This window comes from Podarcis cretensis (genome assembly GCF_951804945.1).
Source record: "Podarcis cretensis genome assembly, chromosome: 3".
NCBI lineage: Eukaryota > Metazoa > Chordata > Lepidosauria > Squamata > Lacertidae > Podarcis > Podarcis cretensis.
This window is the reverse complement of record NC_137172.1, coordinates 43,534,791-43,551,487: the sequence shown is the minus strand read 5'-3', so window position 1 is coordinate 43,551,487 and position 16,697 is coordinate 43,534,791. Positions and strand designations below refer to the sequence as shown.

The 16,697-nt window shown below is 40.3% G+C and overlaps 2 protein-coding genes across 7 annotated transcripts in view; one reads left to right on the top strand and one right to left on the bottom strand.

The window, feature by feature from the left end:
- PRKD3 (protein kinase D3) overlaps nucleotides 1-1,555 on the top strand; it is a 51,293-nt gene extending 49,738 nt beyond the window's left edge. The window contains exon 20 of one of the 3 annotated variants that reach the window (XR_013836945.1): nucleotides 87-1,555. Coding sequence is in view for 2 of the 3 variants with exons in the window: in XM_079969478.1 (XP_079825604.1) it covers nucleotides 1,337-1,379 (43 nt within the window). In the remaining variant the exon portion in view is untranslated. The remainder of the gene's footprint in view (nucleotides 1-86) is intronic. The other 2 variants (XM_079969479.1, XM_079969478.1) reach the window with 2 other exon arrangements.
- Nucleotides 1,556-4,102: 2,547 nt separating this feature from the next.
- On the bottom strand, nucleotides 4,103-16,675 carry NDUFAF7 (NADH:ubiquinone oxidoreductase complex assembly factor 7). Of its 4 annotated transcripts, none has more exons than XM_079969545.1 (10): nucleotides 16,483-16,675; nucleotides 14,404-14,567; nucleotides 13,045-13,125; nucleotides 9,789-9,899; nucleotides 8,488-8,695; nucleotides 8,038-8,096; nucleotides 6,611-6,724; nucleotides 5,814-5,957; nucleotides 5,254-5,427; nucleotides 4,103-4,959 (listed from the first exon to the last, which is right to left on the bottom strand). In XM_079969545.1, exons 1-10 carry the CDS (start codon nucleotides 16,562-16,564, stop codon nucleotides 4,744-4,746), a joined length of 1,353 nt encoding a protein of 450 aa, XP_079825671.1. In that variant the 5' UTR covers nucleotides 16,565-16,675; the 3' UTR covers nucleotides 4,103-4,743. The 4 variants fall into 4 exon arrangements, with proteins under 4 accessions (XP_079825671.1, XP_079825672.1, XP_079825673.1 ...); XM_079969546.1 differs by having other exon boundaries at nucleotides 16,196-16,571; XM_079969547.1 differs by having other exon boundaries at nucleotides 16,385-16,571.
- Nucleotides 16,676-16,697: the final 22 nt, after the last annotated feature.

Below are 16,697 nucleotides of genomic sequence, written 5' to 3'. Positions count from 1 at the left end.
TTGCTTCTGGATGCAAATGGGGCTCCGGAACGGATCCCGTTCGCATTCTGAGGTACCACTGTACTCCATAATCCCACTTAATACAGACAAGGTGTGTTTTCACCTTAACATTTACATTAGGAGAACAGTAAAGCATTATGGTGAATTATCATTGTGTGGCAGTTGTTAGTGTGACCTTGAGGCTTATGGAGGGCTTTCAGCCTTAATTTATCGATAGACTAGGATCCAGAGATGTAATTTGCATATTGCTGCAAAGAAAAAAGTGCTCCACTGGTTGTTTTTGAGCGCAACAGTTCCATGTGCTAGACATAAACTTTTAAAAGCAATTGGTATCTTCTGCAGTGGGAATTGTTGCACCAGATAGAATAAACTGAAGCTCCTGCTGTGTGTATTGTTCCCTCTCACATATCACATATTTGGCTCCAGCCAATTAGCATCCAGTGCACAACTAAGATCTTCAGTTGTTTAGCCTTCCACTGTGGAAACATGATTTGTGGTGGGAAGTTTAAGGTAGTAGGTGCATCACAATAGCCTTGTGGTGGTGGTGGGGGGGGGGCGCATACTTCTGTGCTGTCATTCATTTTGGTCTGGAAGAGACTTGTCTGCTGCAGTTTGGCCCCAAATAATCTTTTAATTTCTTGAAAGGAATAACATTTTACTTAATTTCCAATTAATTCTCGTAACTAGAATCCACAGTGTAATATATCCTTAGGATCTCTGGTGTCATGGAAGAAGATGCGGTCATTTATGTTTCCAGGTTGCTCTTTGCTTTCTGCTCTTTGCTTTTCTTCTGCTTTCATTAAACCCTGTAGTCTAGCAAAATCACTCTTAGCTGCTGGTGATCAGGGGGTTGTGGCCTTTTGCCTCCCACTTGCTGGGTTTGTCACTCAGAAGTTAAGGGTGGAAAGAGTTTGCCTCCCTCTCTCCTTCCTGTCCCACACAAATTTACTTGCAAGGCACTCTGCTTGATGCAGTTGGCTTCTTCTTAAAAGATCTACTGATGGGAAAAGGATGGGAAGTGCCTTGGAGGAAGGGTTAACACCTGCCACCCCTTTCTTCCTTTCCCTTCCTGCTAGCACGTCTGCTTACAAAACACTTACATTTAATCCACACAGTTCTCAATTACAGATGAGAATCAATTTGGCAAGCACTCCTAGATTTAATGAGTATGAATGGGTGGTACGTTATAGATAAAAAAGTTAACACAATTATATGAAGTCACTTCCTGGCCACTGTTTGTTCATAGTGTTAATTATTGCTGTCTGAATAGCAGCCTGTCAGTTCTGTTTTGCATCTGCTTTCTTCTTTCTGATTTCCTGTCCATCTCCTTCCTCAGGTCGGTCTTCAGCATCTTCTCTTCTTCAACTGTCATCAGCTGACTTCTTTTCACTTTGCTTTCTCCCAGCATTTCATGCCCTCCTTTCACTTGCCCTGCATTCTGTGTCATTACAGGACTAGGCTTTACACTTGACATAAAAGTTATTCCTGTGCATGTCTGTGAATTACAACTATGTAAAGAGCAAGAGAGGAACACAGAAGAAGAATCTCAAAAATCTTATCACAATAAGGAAGGTCCAGTGCATACATTTCCTTAAGTTAAACCAAATTTTTTGATCTGGAGAAATGATGGCAGCAGCAGTTCAAGAACAAGGCTATATGAAGATAACCTAAAGCAGTCTCAGAACATTAAAGGCTACTGGACAACCAGTGCAAATGTCACTAAAGTAAATCTAAAATAGAAACCTTGCTTAATTTTTTATTTCATCTCAACCAACTGTTCTATTTATAATAGAGGACTGGCAAACAAATGAACTAACCTGGATCTAGTTATGAAGTTAACATTTTCAGGGAAATGTGGTCTACAATTGAAATAAGCTGTATATAAATGTCAGCAAGAACCAGATGTGCAGTTGAAGCGTTCTGTGAAATTTTCATGGCAATACTTGCTCTGGCCAAGGCATGCTGCTGTAGCTGTTGCAGCAAAAAACTTCAAAGTAAGTTCCAACAGTGTGTGGCCTCATCTCTAGGATATAGCTTTATTTGATCATGACCTTTAACAGCTGTTCATAGGCCAGTTTATTTTCCAAATCCTCTAACAGCAAAAGGATTTGGCCACTTCTCCATCTCTTCCTCTTGATCTTAAATTTATTAGTGTGTTCTGGATACTCTGTGAGCATTCAGCATAATGGAATTTTCTCTGCTATACAATCTCCAATTAGATTGCCACAAGTAGAGGAAAATGTGTTGAATAACGGAGTACACTATGATGGAGCAAGCTTTAGAAGAACCTTGTATAATTATTTAATTTGAAACAAATACTGTTGCTTGTAGTGTTTTGTTGCTTTGTTTCAGTTGCCAGACAAACTTACAGACAAACTCAATTTCAGTGGTAGCATTTCTCTAATGTGCAAATTTTAGATGAATGGTGCAATTCACAAACTCCTTATTTCAGTCTAGCAGGAGTGAAGCAGAACAAAGACTGTGTGTCATTGGGGTTACAGATTCATAGTCTTATGAGGCATATGAGTTGGAACGGCAGGATATATGAAATATGGGTGTTTATTCTTCCATTTGTGTGTCTCCCTTGATTTATGTTCAGCTGAATGTGAGCGGCCTCAGCTAAAAAATACTGAGGTAATGTGATGTGAAAATTCTGCCTGTGGCATTTTGATTTATGAAGACTATTTGGCATGTGCAACTCATCACTGGATGTTGTTGTCACTGAATAGAGAACATGCATTTATAAGTTCACTTAGATCCTTAGATTTGAACTTTCATTAGCCCCAGCCACCACGTCCAATGGGCAAGGATAATGGGAGTAGGAGTCTAATAACATATTGAGGACCATGTGTTCACCACCATTTCTAAAAGAGGTTTGTAGTGCACCTATGGCCTGCTTCAAACCAGAATTTTCACTAACTCACTGATGTTTACTGTGACCCACATGAATCACTGGCCTAATTTCAGGCATATTTGTTGAACAGATTTTGAGAGTCAGCTATGCACCTGCAGTTCTTCATGTCTTTGCTCTGTATTCAGAATACTTGGGCTGAAACTTTTTGTATCTTATTTTGTTATCCCATTACAAACTCCAATGTGACATGGTAATTAATGTATAAAAGTACTGATTATGTAGGCAGAGTTACCTACATGACTGATGCTTTTATTATCAAAGTGAGTGGACAATCAAGAATCTGTTTGATGGCAGGAACTTTGCCAAAGCAGTAACATGTAAATTGGGCCAGTGGGTTGCAAGTAACATGTGGATTCAAAGAACATGCATTCCTACAATCTTGAATTGGAAATTGTTCCAGGGAATAAAATTCTACAAGTGGGGGAGACCCTCTGAAATAATGCAGCTGTTTGGAAATGCAAGAGACAAGTTTAATGTGGATGAAGCCTTCTCCAAAACCACAGAGTCCAAAATAATGAGCCAGGAACTTTTAGCAGATTATCCTTGTAGTTAAGCTACAAATGTATTCAAAGTAAATATAGAAAATATTCTAGAAAATGTTTCTCACCTATAGAAAAGGTCATTGTAATTTTATTGTCATCAGTTTCTTAACCTTTTCTACTGTAGGCGTGGGAAGCAGTGCTCTCAGTGGGGAGAATCCACAGCAGAGATGAGAATGACTAAGTCTCAAAGGCAGTCAAAATGTCATGGATAAGTGAAATGATTGGAAGCCCCTATCATAAATAGTCCAATCATGTTGTAAAATTATTGGAAGCTACTATTCAATTTTTTGAATATACAGCTGGAACTATTCTGTATTTATAGCATGGTATTGAACACTGAAAGTAGCTGTTCTAGCAAAGCACATTTTGTTGTGGCATAACTATTAATCTATTGGAAGTGTTCATAGATGTTTCACTGTTTTGTCTTATTGTTTCTTTGTAAACTTATGCAACAACAGAATAGGATCCATATTATTTCGGATTGACTCAGTTGTTATCCTATAGATGTCTACTCAGAAATAAGTCCCCTTGAGTTCAGTGGGGTTTGCTTCCAGGTAGGTGTATATAGAATTGCAGCCTTAAGATCGGTTGTAGCATCAGAGAGCCATATTTAAACAGCAGCAAAGCGAGTCAAGAATGTACAGTGTCAGGTATGCCTCTTGATTTAATTTCAGGATTCAGGATAGCAAAATTTTGGACCAGTAGGGTAGGAATAAAAGCCCTGTTGTGGTTAAAGATGAGAAATAACTGGAATGTTTCTACTCTATAACAGCTGTTACACACATTACACAAACCATAAATAAACTGCATAGCTTGCACTCTAACTTTCCTATGAATGCCTACAAATATTATTAAATCAAAGCTTTAAGTCACTGAAGGTTGGCATTAAATCTGTTGCTCCAGATGAATTTGTACCCAGTGTTGCATTATCATTAATCTTTGTCTTTCAGTTAAGTTGCATTCATTGAAGAAATAGTTCTGTATTGATGCTAGAAGATATTCATGTAAAACTTGTAGCCTCAAAAAGACACTGTCAAGTACTTTTTATATTTTTATATGTCCCATTGTTTGTAAATATCCTCTAAGCTTGAAAATAAATTTTATTTCCCTATCATGCGTCTTTTCCCCACTACTGTATCCTCTGTACTTCCTCTAACTTTGGTAACTGTATCAAAATCCCTGTGTGCAGGCATTGTTACAGAAAGGCAACGTGATTGTTATGAGACCTATCTACATACCGTTATTTCCATGATTCGCAATGGGAAGCCTGCACCGTTCTCTTGGGGTTCACTTAAATGAGAGTTCACCAAAGCCAGCAACAAATGCTGAATGTGTTGTTGAGTCTTTTGACTTCTTTTGCTGATCTGAAGCTGTAAATCTGGAGTGAGGTAACATGGCAAAAAAGTGGAAACGTCCTCCCATTTTATCCAGGTCCATTAGCATTTTGTAACTTCGAAGCAGCTGAGTCTGAATGGCTGCATCATTGACACTTTTCAATAGTACCTAAATGGGAAAATGAATTGTTTTAATCCCCTTTAAAACTGCAGAATTGTCCAATTGTGCTACCTGTAACTTGGCTACTTTCCATCCTAGAATTACATCAATCTCCTGCCCTTCCAAATTTGTATATTCTGAATTTTAACTTGTTCATTTGATAAATTTATATCCCACCCTTCAAAGTAAATAATACAGGTTCTGTCTCCCATTACAATGAGACTTAAATCAGCTACAGATAATCTAAGTGTATTCAGTTAAGTAAGACTAGTTTTTATAAACTAGCCAGAAAATGGCCCCTACCTGCAGTCTGATATCGATGCCCATATTTTTCAAAAAATAATGTTGCTTTATGGGACCCAAGGTTGCTACTCTTTCCTGTGCTATTTTTCGCAGGTAACTGAAGTCAACATCTGCTGTGAGGTCTGCTGTTCCTGGAGATATTAAGACATTGTGAAGTTCATGTCCACGGAATCCCTGAAAAATAATAGAAATGGGGGGGGGGGGGAGAATGGTTCACTTAGACCCTGCAGCTTTTTAGGTTGCAGACAAAAATAGAGCACAGAGGAAAAAAGACCTCCAATTATAAAAAGGGAATTTTTAAAGATAAGAATTATGATTTTTGAAGAATTGTATGCTGTCTTAAGCTACAAATGGCTCCCTTTCCAAAACCTCACCACTTATTGCTGGCTATAACATTATTGGCAATAGATAAATGCCACAAAATGGTGCACTTCTACTCCACCTTTTACCGCAAAGCTACTTTAGTAACTGCCCCAGATAGTAGAGAAGAAATTTTAGCTTTGGAAAAAACAGACTGTTCACACAAACTATCCTGTAGGAACCTTTATAAATCAACCTACCCTGAATGTATCTGTTTTGGTTCCATTGTGGCCATAATCTACAATCAGTGCATTGCCCCCATTCTTTTCAATATTATGGGCCAGCTTCTGGATGATGATACCAGCATCAGGACACACTTCCACATGATCTCTGGATTCTTTGTTCTAAATGAGAATTCAGGGGTTGAACGAACAGTTATGTAGCAGTATATGTACACATGCCTACAGCTATAAGTCCTGACACTTTCCTGCAGCTTCCCTCATGAGAATTTTGGGTTGTGAGTTTTATGGGAGGACATGAATCGTCCATCAAACCTGTAATTCTCAGGATTCCCTGCAGGGAAACGATAGTAGGAAATCTGCAAGACGGGGTTTGTCACATGTCTATCTGGATCCTACATTTGTTATGAAATAAAACCCCTTGTTGGAATAAACTAGATGCGAGATTTGTTGCATTTTAGTAATGATCTTACTGGTTATTTTGATAAATACCAGGTAAGCTGCTATACAAGATTCTATAAAGTTTTCCATAGGAATCTATAGCTTAATATTCTGCTTGTCCATTTCTTTTCCTAAAATGAAATACAGATGTAATACACTTACTGGTTTGGTTTCACATGGCAAGTAGCCTTTCCTTACAATTTTATTGCACGTAACAAATGCATACTAAGATGTTCTTAATAAAAACCACCAGATAAGTATGTTTGAAACAGTGATAATAACTGCAGTAAGTACATTTTGAAAACAGTGAGCAGCTCAAAATATGTAACACAATGGCAGTATTAGCTGGATGGAGAGGATTATAAGCTCGAGCTTACATGTATGAAGGCTTTTGCAGCAGGAGTAGCAGATGGCGCAAGGACAAATCGCAGCTTGTCAGGAGTGTCTGGATCAATGTCAACCAACAACTCACGCCACCCCTTTTCTGTTTTCTGTTAATTTAAAAATAAGTTGGATACGGATTTTATTGAACATTGTCAGCTACACTGTTTACCATTTCATGTAAGTTTATTCAAGGATATGCTCTTGACAAAAAAAAGCTGATTAATCTTTTATTATACTTTTACCTCTCAGTGAAGTTCTTTAAAAGCAAACATGAATAGATTTTGCTTCACTAATTTGTACCTTTGTGGTAAAGTTCCTGCTGTATTCCTTAGTATTCTGACCAGTAGAAACAAAAAACCCAGTCAACTGTGTTGATCCATTATTACACACTGAAAGCAGCTGTGTACTGTTTCATATCCAATTTATTAGAATCAGCATGGCAGTAATCCTGTGCATAGTTTCCTATAAGCTCTTATCAAAACTCAGTGGTACTTGCTTCTGACAGGATAGATTGTAAAACACACTGGGCATTAACAAAATATTGTGAGGCAGCTGAAATGCAAGTGTTAGCTTTTAATTAGGAATGCATTTAAGCTGGAAGAAAGCTCATGAAAAAGAGAGGAAGCAATCTCCAGCCTCAGCTTGACTGTTTCCCTCATTCTCTGACTTCTATGCTAATTTTTTAGAAACACCAGGAAAACTGAAAGTGGCCTTACCACCACATTCACCTCCCAGCAAGGAAAGTCCATCAGTAACTTTGCTATTCTAGCAGATGTCATGTCTTCTGTTCTGAAAAAAGTCCTGGAGCAGTGCTCCCCTACACTTCTCCTCCAATACAACACTAATACTAGCCAGTAATAATATTATTTATTAAATTTGTAAATTTGTAAAAAAAACAAATATTTATACAAATTTATATGATTTGTATACCAACCTTGTAGACTAGATAAACAAGTGTGCAACTAGCAATAAAAATAACACAAATCCTGCCATTGCCTATTTAAATCAATAGATGTAGTTAAAAGCAGAATCTTGTATTATTACAAGACTGCTGACATGTCTGTGTACAGTGCAAGTACTTGATGACTATTCCCTACGATCTTGGTTTCCAAAATTAGAATACATGCACTGTATCTAAATATAAAACTTTTGCTATATAAAAAATGCTGGGAATTCTGAAATAACCAGGATGAATTTAACTTAATGATTTGACTTATTTTGTATAATATATACACTTCATTGTACAAAATAAGTTGTCGTTAAGTTAAATTCATTTCTGTCATTCCATGTACTTATTAAAGCATGTCAGTTCCATGACACAGACATACTTGCTCTCTACCTCCACTGGATTGTAGTTTTGTTCTCTTTCTAAATAGTAAATACTTTTAAAGTCAAGTCATGCAATAAAGAGCTATCATACCTGAAATTTGTGTATAGGAAGAGCGTCAAAAAATTCATGTGCTAAATAAAAACTGAAGCCTAAAGGAAAAACAAAGTGTCAATCAAATTACAACATCCGAAACTAACATTTTCCACTTAAATAGCATCCAAAGTCTTCACTTGGAACGGCTGTATGAGGTATCTGTTGCACTAGATTCAAAACTAAAATTTCAAGCACAGTATGAAGAACCATTAGAAAATTGTTTTACCACCACAAAAATTGAAACCTTCAAAAACAGATTTACTATAAACATTTTGCAATCAAACTATCCAAACTCACATTAAAACATACCAAGGAGAAGCAGATCTACAGTTATATAACCTCTGGACACCCCACCACTGCAAAGCTTAAAAAGAACTAATGACAGTTCAATATATGCGCGTGTGCGCGCGCACACACACACACACACACACAAGCACCAAACCTTACCTTCTGGCACATCATTCAGGTCTTGGTACCAGAAAATTGGCAGCCTGGTCTTAGTAACCCCTTGCATGTAGGTAGTGGGACTCTTTGTTAATTCTGTCTTTCCTTCTGTGAGTACTGATGCTTGAATCTCACTTAATTTTGGACTGATTTCCACCAAATGAACAGAAATATCACATTTACTAAGTACAGAACTCAGCTGATTAAAAACCTGTAAATGAAGAATTGTAGTTAGAGACAAAGAACAGGTAGTGATTTTATAAAATTCTTCAAGGCTGTGCTTAAAAGACTTCTACAATAGTTTTATAGTTATTAGGTTGTATCCAATGTTGCCTGTATGTGAGCAGAATGGATTTCCTCTTTGCATTCTTTTTTCCCCTCCCACACTCAAAATCCACTCCGGAGAACTGGGGGAGACAGCTGAGAAGATTTGGAAGGGGGCACGGGAGGGACTGCTGAGAAGAGGAGAGTCCTGTTACGCAAGCAAAACTATACTTGTGCAACACTGGATTCCTCCTTTTATTTTTCGAAATGATAGTGGTTTTTCTCAAGCACTTAGGGTTAAGTGGCACGTCAGCTACCTTGGCATCACAATGAAATTCCTGATGTTAAACCAGAAAGGCAGGGATATAAATTTGTTTTGCAGGCCAATAAGGCAGAAACTGGTAGGTACTAGGGACCAAAGAATGGTTGAAAATCAATGAGATACAGGCAGAATTTCTAAAAACCATTAACTCTGCTGTGCCTCACAAAGGCTCATTTAGAGGCCTGATAAACCAAACTTTATGAAGTCATGAAAGAGCGTTGGGATCAAGTATTCTTTGCCTCATTCTTCTTCCTGTCATGCACTGGCTTTAGAGTAACAATTCTGATTTGTATTCAGCCATAGTTTGCCGTTACATTGGAACTGGGGAACTCTGGTTTAATGTTGGTTTACAAACTAGGAAAACAAGCTAGGTCAAGTTCAGAGGTAACAAAAATATTTGGCTTCATACAGACTAGTATGATGGTGATGATATGCACTCATATTAATGACGATACTTAACAGGAGGAGGACTGGGGTAAGGAAAGAGCTCTAGGCCGTGACACTTGTTCAAGGCCTCGTAAACCAAGATTTATTTATGAGTCACCAGCTATTCTGCACTAGACAGAAAGGTTTGAAACAAACAAGGGTTTCCTAAACTTGCTATCTAATGCAGAATAGCAGGTGAAACAAAGAATTTTAAGAATTTCAGCCTGAAATGTACAAAAAAGGCAGGTTTCAAACCCACCAGACTATGGAGGAAAAGGTTGTATTTACTTACCCGCAAAATATCATTAGTAAGACTACCTCTTCCTGGGCCCAATTCCACCAGCTGAATTTTTTTTGGCTTGCCAGCAGCCATCCATTCACTAACAAACCAAACACCTATTAACTAGAGAAAATAAATAGATGTAATTTTTTTTTCATCCTATAGAACACTTTAGTTGAAAACTGAGTGGCACATAAGCATTTCATCTCAGGGAAAAGGGGAAATTTAAGTTTAGAATCATAGTAAGTTTTGCACTTACTATGCAATTTTGCAGTTTTGCACACAGTAAAATAGCTCAAACACCGTTGAAATACATATATTTACTATATGCTGGATGGCAGTTGATGTTTTCCTGAATCTTCATGTTCAGTGTTTAGAAGAACTCTTCCTGGGAGCACAGGAACTACCAGACTTTTTGGAGACATCTGAAGGCAGCCCTGTTTAGGGAAGCTTTTAATATCTGAAAAACTATTGTATTTTAACATTTTGTTGGAAGCCGCCAAGAGATGGGTGGGGTATGTATGTATGTATGTATGTATGTATAAATAAATAAATAAATAAATATTTTCAGAATCAGACAAATCAAGACTGGGCAGGTGGCTTGGATTCTTGTACAGTGGTACCTCAGGTTAAGTACTTAATTCGTTCCGGAGGTCCGTTCTTAACCTGAAACTGTTCTTAACCTAAAGCACCACTTTAGCTAATGGGGCCTCCTGCTGCTGCTGCGCCGCTGGAGCACGATTTCTGTTCTCATCCTGAAGCAAAGTTCTTAACCTGGGGGCCACCAGGTGGCGCATTGGAAGATGGCCGACAATAACATCTCTCTGACCCATACGAGGTAATTAAGAGGCTGCTATGGGAAGTATGCAGTCTTCCTACCCCCCCCCCAAGGAGATGGGGGGGGCTGCCTTGCCAGCGGTGTCCACAATGCACCCCCAGATCCGAGAGTCAGGGGTGCCGGTCACTTGGCACGAGCCCTCGATGAAGTCAGCTCTTCCTGACGCTGATTCCAATCAGCGCGCGCTGGTTAGCTTCAGCTCGGAATTATAATTGAAAATATATAATTGGAATGAAGCTGAAGCACTTACATCAAGCAAAGTTCGAGAGATAAGGCTGCTGATTAATGCATCTCTGTGTTTGGAGCGACGGGAGGAGACAAATAAATCAAGCGATGAACCACCATTACGAGACTGGTATGTGCAGAGCAAAAAAAGAGGGGTGGTGGTGGAGGAAAAAACTTTTATTTTCTTCGCCTCATGTGAGTATTTATAAACCTCCACCCCAAGAGAGATGAATCGTCGCCTTTTACTAATCGCAAGCAATAATTTAAGAGCTGTGTGGAGTGAATTATTGAGTGGAGAGAGGACTGGTAAATATGGAATGCGGAAGGAAAATTCTATGACGCAGTTGTTAATGGCGTCTTGCTAAGACAGGCTTGTCGAAGAAAGACGAGGGGAGGAAGACCAGGGTCATTGGAATGATGGATTGAATGTGATAACCTGGCAGAGCCCCTTTGTGATATATGTGGCAAGCTTGGGAAAATTAATAGGACGGACCGAGGATAAATTTTTGAAGAAGGGGAGTAATGGCGGCTGTCCTTATGAGATATGACTTTTGGGTGTGCAAAATCCATGCAGATGTTGTTTGTTCCTAACCTGCTTGCGAAGATTATCAGAGATTGCAAAGAAAGGAATACATGATAACAACAAGAAGATGAAGAAGTAATAAAGAGACTATCTGGATAGAGCTGGATAGAATCATTTGATAAAAGCAGTAACAGAAGTGATGTTTTGATTCTCATTCGGAGCTTAATGTAAGGGTAAGGTAAAGGTAAAGGTACCCCTGCCCGTACGGGCCAGTCTTGACAGACTCTGGGGTTGTGCGCCCATCTCACTTAAGAGGCCAGGGGCCAGCGCTGTCCGGAGACACTTCCGGGTCACGTGGCCAGCGTGACATCGCGGCTCTGGCGAGCCAGAGCCGCACACGGAAACGCCGTTTACCTTCCCGCTGGTAAGCGGTCCCTATTTATCTACTTGCACCCGGAGGTGCTTTCGAACTGCTAGGTTGGCAGGCGCTGGGACCGAGCAGCGGGAGCGCACCCCGCCGCAGGGATTCGAACCGCCGACCTTTCGATTGGCAAGTCCTAGGCGCTGAGGCTTTAACCCACAGCGCCACCTGCGTCCCACAATGTAAGGGTACCCCCAACAAAATTTAAAAATCTGGCTGTATAATTTGGAAGTTATATGATTTGGAAATAATGTGACTGGATTGGCCTGTTAATAAAAATTATGTTTTTTTAAAAAAGCAAAGTTCTTAACCTGAAGCACTATTTCTGGGTTAGCGGAGTCCTTAACCTGAAGCGTATGGAACCCGAGGTACCACTGTATATCAAAAGAATTAACTAACAGTGCAGTCTATATGTGTTAACTCAGAATCAACTCCTTCAATGGGGCTTACTCCTGGGTATAGAATTGCTGCCTAAATTCCTAATGAAAGATACTTACTTGGGAGTATCTCTTTCTTAACTTAGTGGGATTTATTACATCACTAACGATGATATCAGATTCCTTAAGCAGAAATTGTCTCCCTTATTTACCATGAATTGGTATATACTGGAAAGAACCCAGCTTAACTTTAAGATCTTGGGGAAACTTTCAAATGTATTCATTTATTATTTGTCTGTTGCTTTTCTGTATAGCTGTGTCCACAGTGCCTCACAACACAAGAATAGCAATACAATAGCAGGAATACACATCAATACATCATTATAACAGTAAATTGCCAATTCATTAAAAAATCTAATATAGCACTCCACGTAACAGTTCATTTCAAGAACAGCAAAATCTTAAATTCGTTGCAAGTTAGACAATATCAGTCACAAAAACTAACATAATCTTAATTGTTAAAATGCATAAGCCAGAGAGTAAGGTGTGATAACACTTTCCACTGTTCTCAGATATTAGTAAATCATATAACCAGCAGCAAATTTCTCAAAGTATGCAGTGCAGGAAATAGTCGTCATCATTTTTGCAACAGCTTCATTTAAAATGCTACACACAGAAGTAGTAGGCTTAATACTGAGAAAATGCACTTTTTTGTAAATTGAACAAACATTTGGAAATCACTTTCTGATACTTCAGAGACAGAATGGTGACATTGCTCCATATGAAAGAAGACTAGTATGCAAACCTTGACAGGATGGCTTAAATAGCAGCACCATAAAACATTACCATATCTCATCAGATAAAATGTACTTTAAAAAATGTACCTCCCCAAAGATCTGACTTATTTCAGGTGAAGTAACAAAATCTCCTTTTTCACCTAGCATGTCACGATGCATATAGTATCCCTATAGAAGAAAAAAGAACCAATCAGTTCCCAACTCTTGATTATGTTCACTTGCTAGTTAGCTACAACACTGAAATTGTTTAATGAAATAAACTAACAGCCCTCTTAAAATATAAACACTGTCCTCATACTTAAACCACCTTAAACTCAGCTAGGAAACTTTATGGGAGGAGGGCTGAGGAGGTAGAAGAGACAGAGAGCCTTAATGCACGCTAGCTGAAGGTCAGGGGGTTGAGAAGCCATGGTCTAAGGCAAGGATGGGTGGGAGAGGCATACAGCTGGTAAGAGAAAGCCAAGGATGAAAGAAAGCAAGAGTGAGGAAAAAAACTCACTGAGGGCCACAGACTAGGAGGGACCACTGATGTAGGCAGAAGGGAATGAATGAACCACAGAACAATCCTTATCCCCAGATTTGCTGGCTAGAGGGTGATAGGGTGGAGTGGATGTGCCTCTTCTCTAGTAGATGAAGGGCATTGTCTGATGCAGAGGTCCCCACTAGGATTGCTCCATAGGCATTGATCTCTTGCAGGCCTCAAAATATGGCATTCTAAGGGCAGGGCAGAGGCACTGCCATCTGATATCAAAGCCATCCTGATTATCCAGTAAGCTCCAGCTCACTATCTTAAGGGGTAATTTTTGGACAACAGCCATACCTTGGATAAAATGTGATGGGTGTTTCCTACCATGACAACTTGTATAAAAGTTGTCTTTGTATGTCTAAAAAGTTAAGCATAAACAAATGAGATCATTTGAATGAGAATGTAAAACAAATCTGCCCACCCACAAAGAAACTATACTAGTTATTGTAGTGACGATGTACAACCAAAAGCTTAGTACACAGTGTAGGTCTCACCTTCTCTCCAGCCTTATAACCACCTTGTCTCCTAAGCCTGCAGTTCCTCACCTTTCAGAACCTCCTTGCAGTGCAGTCCTAAGTGGAGTGTGTGGAAGATGCAAAGTGGTGGACTGACCACCACTTCTAAAGCCCTGCTGGGTTGCCAGAGTGGGAAGTATGTAGGGTCAACTTACTGTTCTGCCCCCTGCATGTATTATTATTATTATTATTATTATTATTATTATTATTAAATCCCCTCCCATTGGTTTGAATTGGGGTCAGGGTCAGGGCTGGCATTCCTTCTCCTCTACCTCCCCTTACTCTTTGTGCAACATCATTGGCAACATCATTATTCATTCATCTGAATAATAGACAAATATAAACTGGAGCTTCAAATCCCAAAGTGAAATTTGAATGATGCACATTTAGTGGTACTGTTCATACCTTCACAGGATTAGTCAAAACTTCCCGCATATATTCAGCAACTGTAATGGGACCAGTTGACTTTATTTTCATCATTAGATGCTTCAGCATTGGAGTCACTGGACTGTTTTCCTCTGCTTTACTTTCTGAACTAAAGCACTGGCATTTCAAAGTAGTGGAACGACCTATGTAAAAACATAAGATTAGCCATCTACAAGTGATCCACTGAATAAATAGTCTCTCTAGAAGTGGCTAATATGAGCTATGTTTGAGGAAGCATACAAAGCAACTAAATGATGGTTAGAGGAAAACATGGGGAACTGAACATTGCTTTATAAGAAAGTAGTATTTAAATTCTGAATGCATTACTTAACCCCAAAAATTATCAGTCAAGATGCAAAAAGTTCTAGCTGCAATTCCTGCATCAGCAGGTAGGCTAGGGAAAGACCTCTGCCTGAAATCCTTGAGAGCTGCTTGTCAGTGTAGACCAGGCATGTCCAAAGTCTGTTTCAATAATAATAATAATTTTTATTTATACCCCACCCTCCCTAGCCAAGGCCGGGCTTAGAGGGGCTTACAAGCAATAATAAAAACAAGTTAAATGATTACAACTTAAAAACAAAATTAAAAATACAACATTAAAATATTGAAACATTAAAATGTAGCCTCATCGCAGGAGGAGAAGGAAAAGAAAAAAGAAAGAGGGAGGGAATCAAATTGGCTCCAAGCCAAAGGCCAGGCGGAACAACTCTGTCTTACAGGCCCTGCGGAAAGAAATCACATGCTGCAGGGCCCTGGTCTCATGAGGCAGAGCGTTCCACCAGACCGGAGCCAGAGTTGAAAAGGCCCTGGCTCTGGTTGAAGCCAATCTAACTTCCTTAGGGCCTGGGACCACTAGGGTGTTGTTATTTATGGACCTTGAGGCTCTCCGTGGGGCATACCAGGAGAGGCGGTCCCGTAGGTACGAGGGTCCTAGGCCGTGAAGGGCTTTAAAGGTCAAAAGCAGCACCTTAAATCTGACCCTGTACTCCACCGGGAGCCAGTGCAGCTTGAAAAGCACTGGGTGAATATGCTCCCATGGCAGAGACCCCGTGAGGAGCCTCGCTGCAGCATTCTGTACCTGCTGGAGTTTCTGGGACAGCTTCAAGGGCAGCCCCGCGTAGAGCGAATTACAGTAGTCAAGCCTGGAGATGACCGTCGCATGGATCACTGTGGCCAGGTTGGGGCGGGAAAGGTAAGGGACTAAGTTTCAAGGGCCTAATCCGCCCTGCCGGTCAGTTTAATCCAGCCCCTGTGGCAGTTTATTGCCTGTCGTAAAAACCTCAACAACTTCAATCCTGAAAAAAGGTCAACAACTTTGGTTGGCCCTCATGGCTCTTCACTTCATCAAATCTGGTCCTCTTTGAAAAAAGTTGGACAGTACACTGCCTGATTCAGACAAAGGGGTGACTCAGTAGTCACAATGCAACTTCCTGTGCTTCAAAGGCATGTAAATAAATGGCATGGGGCAAACGTATTAGGCAAGATCCAACCAAAACGAAGCTCCACTGAAATCGGATTACTCCTTATTTACCGATTCCTGCCTGTTCTTTTCCATACTTCCTATTACCACTAAGTGACTTTTTCTGGTGGCGGGCAGAGGGGCCACCCCTTTGCGCTTATTCCCTTTCCCCTTTCTTGTAGTGGGGGGAAGGTGATATAGAAGCAGTTGTTCCGAGCAAATATCTGGCGGGTGATGTGCATTTCTCTGATCATTCCCACTGCTTTCTACTTGCAATTGGGAGCTGAGGTGTTAAACTGGGCGGCTGCTTACATGCAAAGCTGGATAGTTTCTGCTCCAACACGACCCCCAGGATCTCTGCAAACTCTACAATTCTGTGATTCTAGGGCTCAATACAGGGAGCTGCCTGGTTTTGGGGGGAGCATCTTTGTGGAGGGAGGCGGGTCTGTGGGGACTGGCACGGCTGCGAACGCTCTTCGGTTGCAAGCCCCGCGCACTTACTCGGGAGTAAGTCCCACTGAAGTCAACAGGACTTGCTTCAGAGTAAACGCAAGTGAGGTTTTGCTGTTGAGGTATGTTCCACGCATCGTTCTCGTTACCATGGAGACGGAGGAAACGGTCGCTTCGCGCGACAACGCGCATCCCCCGGAGAAAGGCTCTCGCCGGCTGCACTAGCGCCATGCTCGCGCCGCGGCCTTCCTTCACCTCACTGACCCTCTTGTCCTGGCAGCGAAATAAAATAATTATTTTGCGAAGCGCCAAAGGAGTTCACCTTAGGGCCCGTGCCTGTACTATGATGCTTATTATTACAATA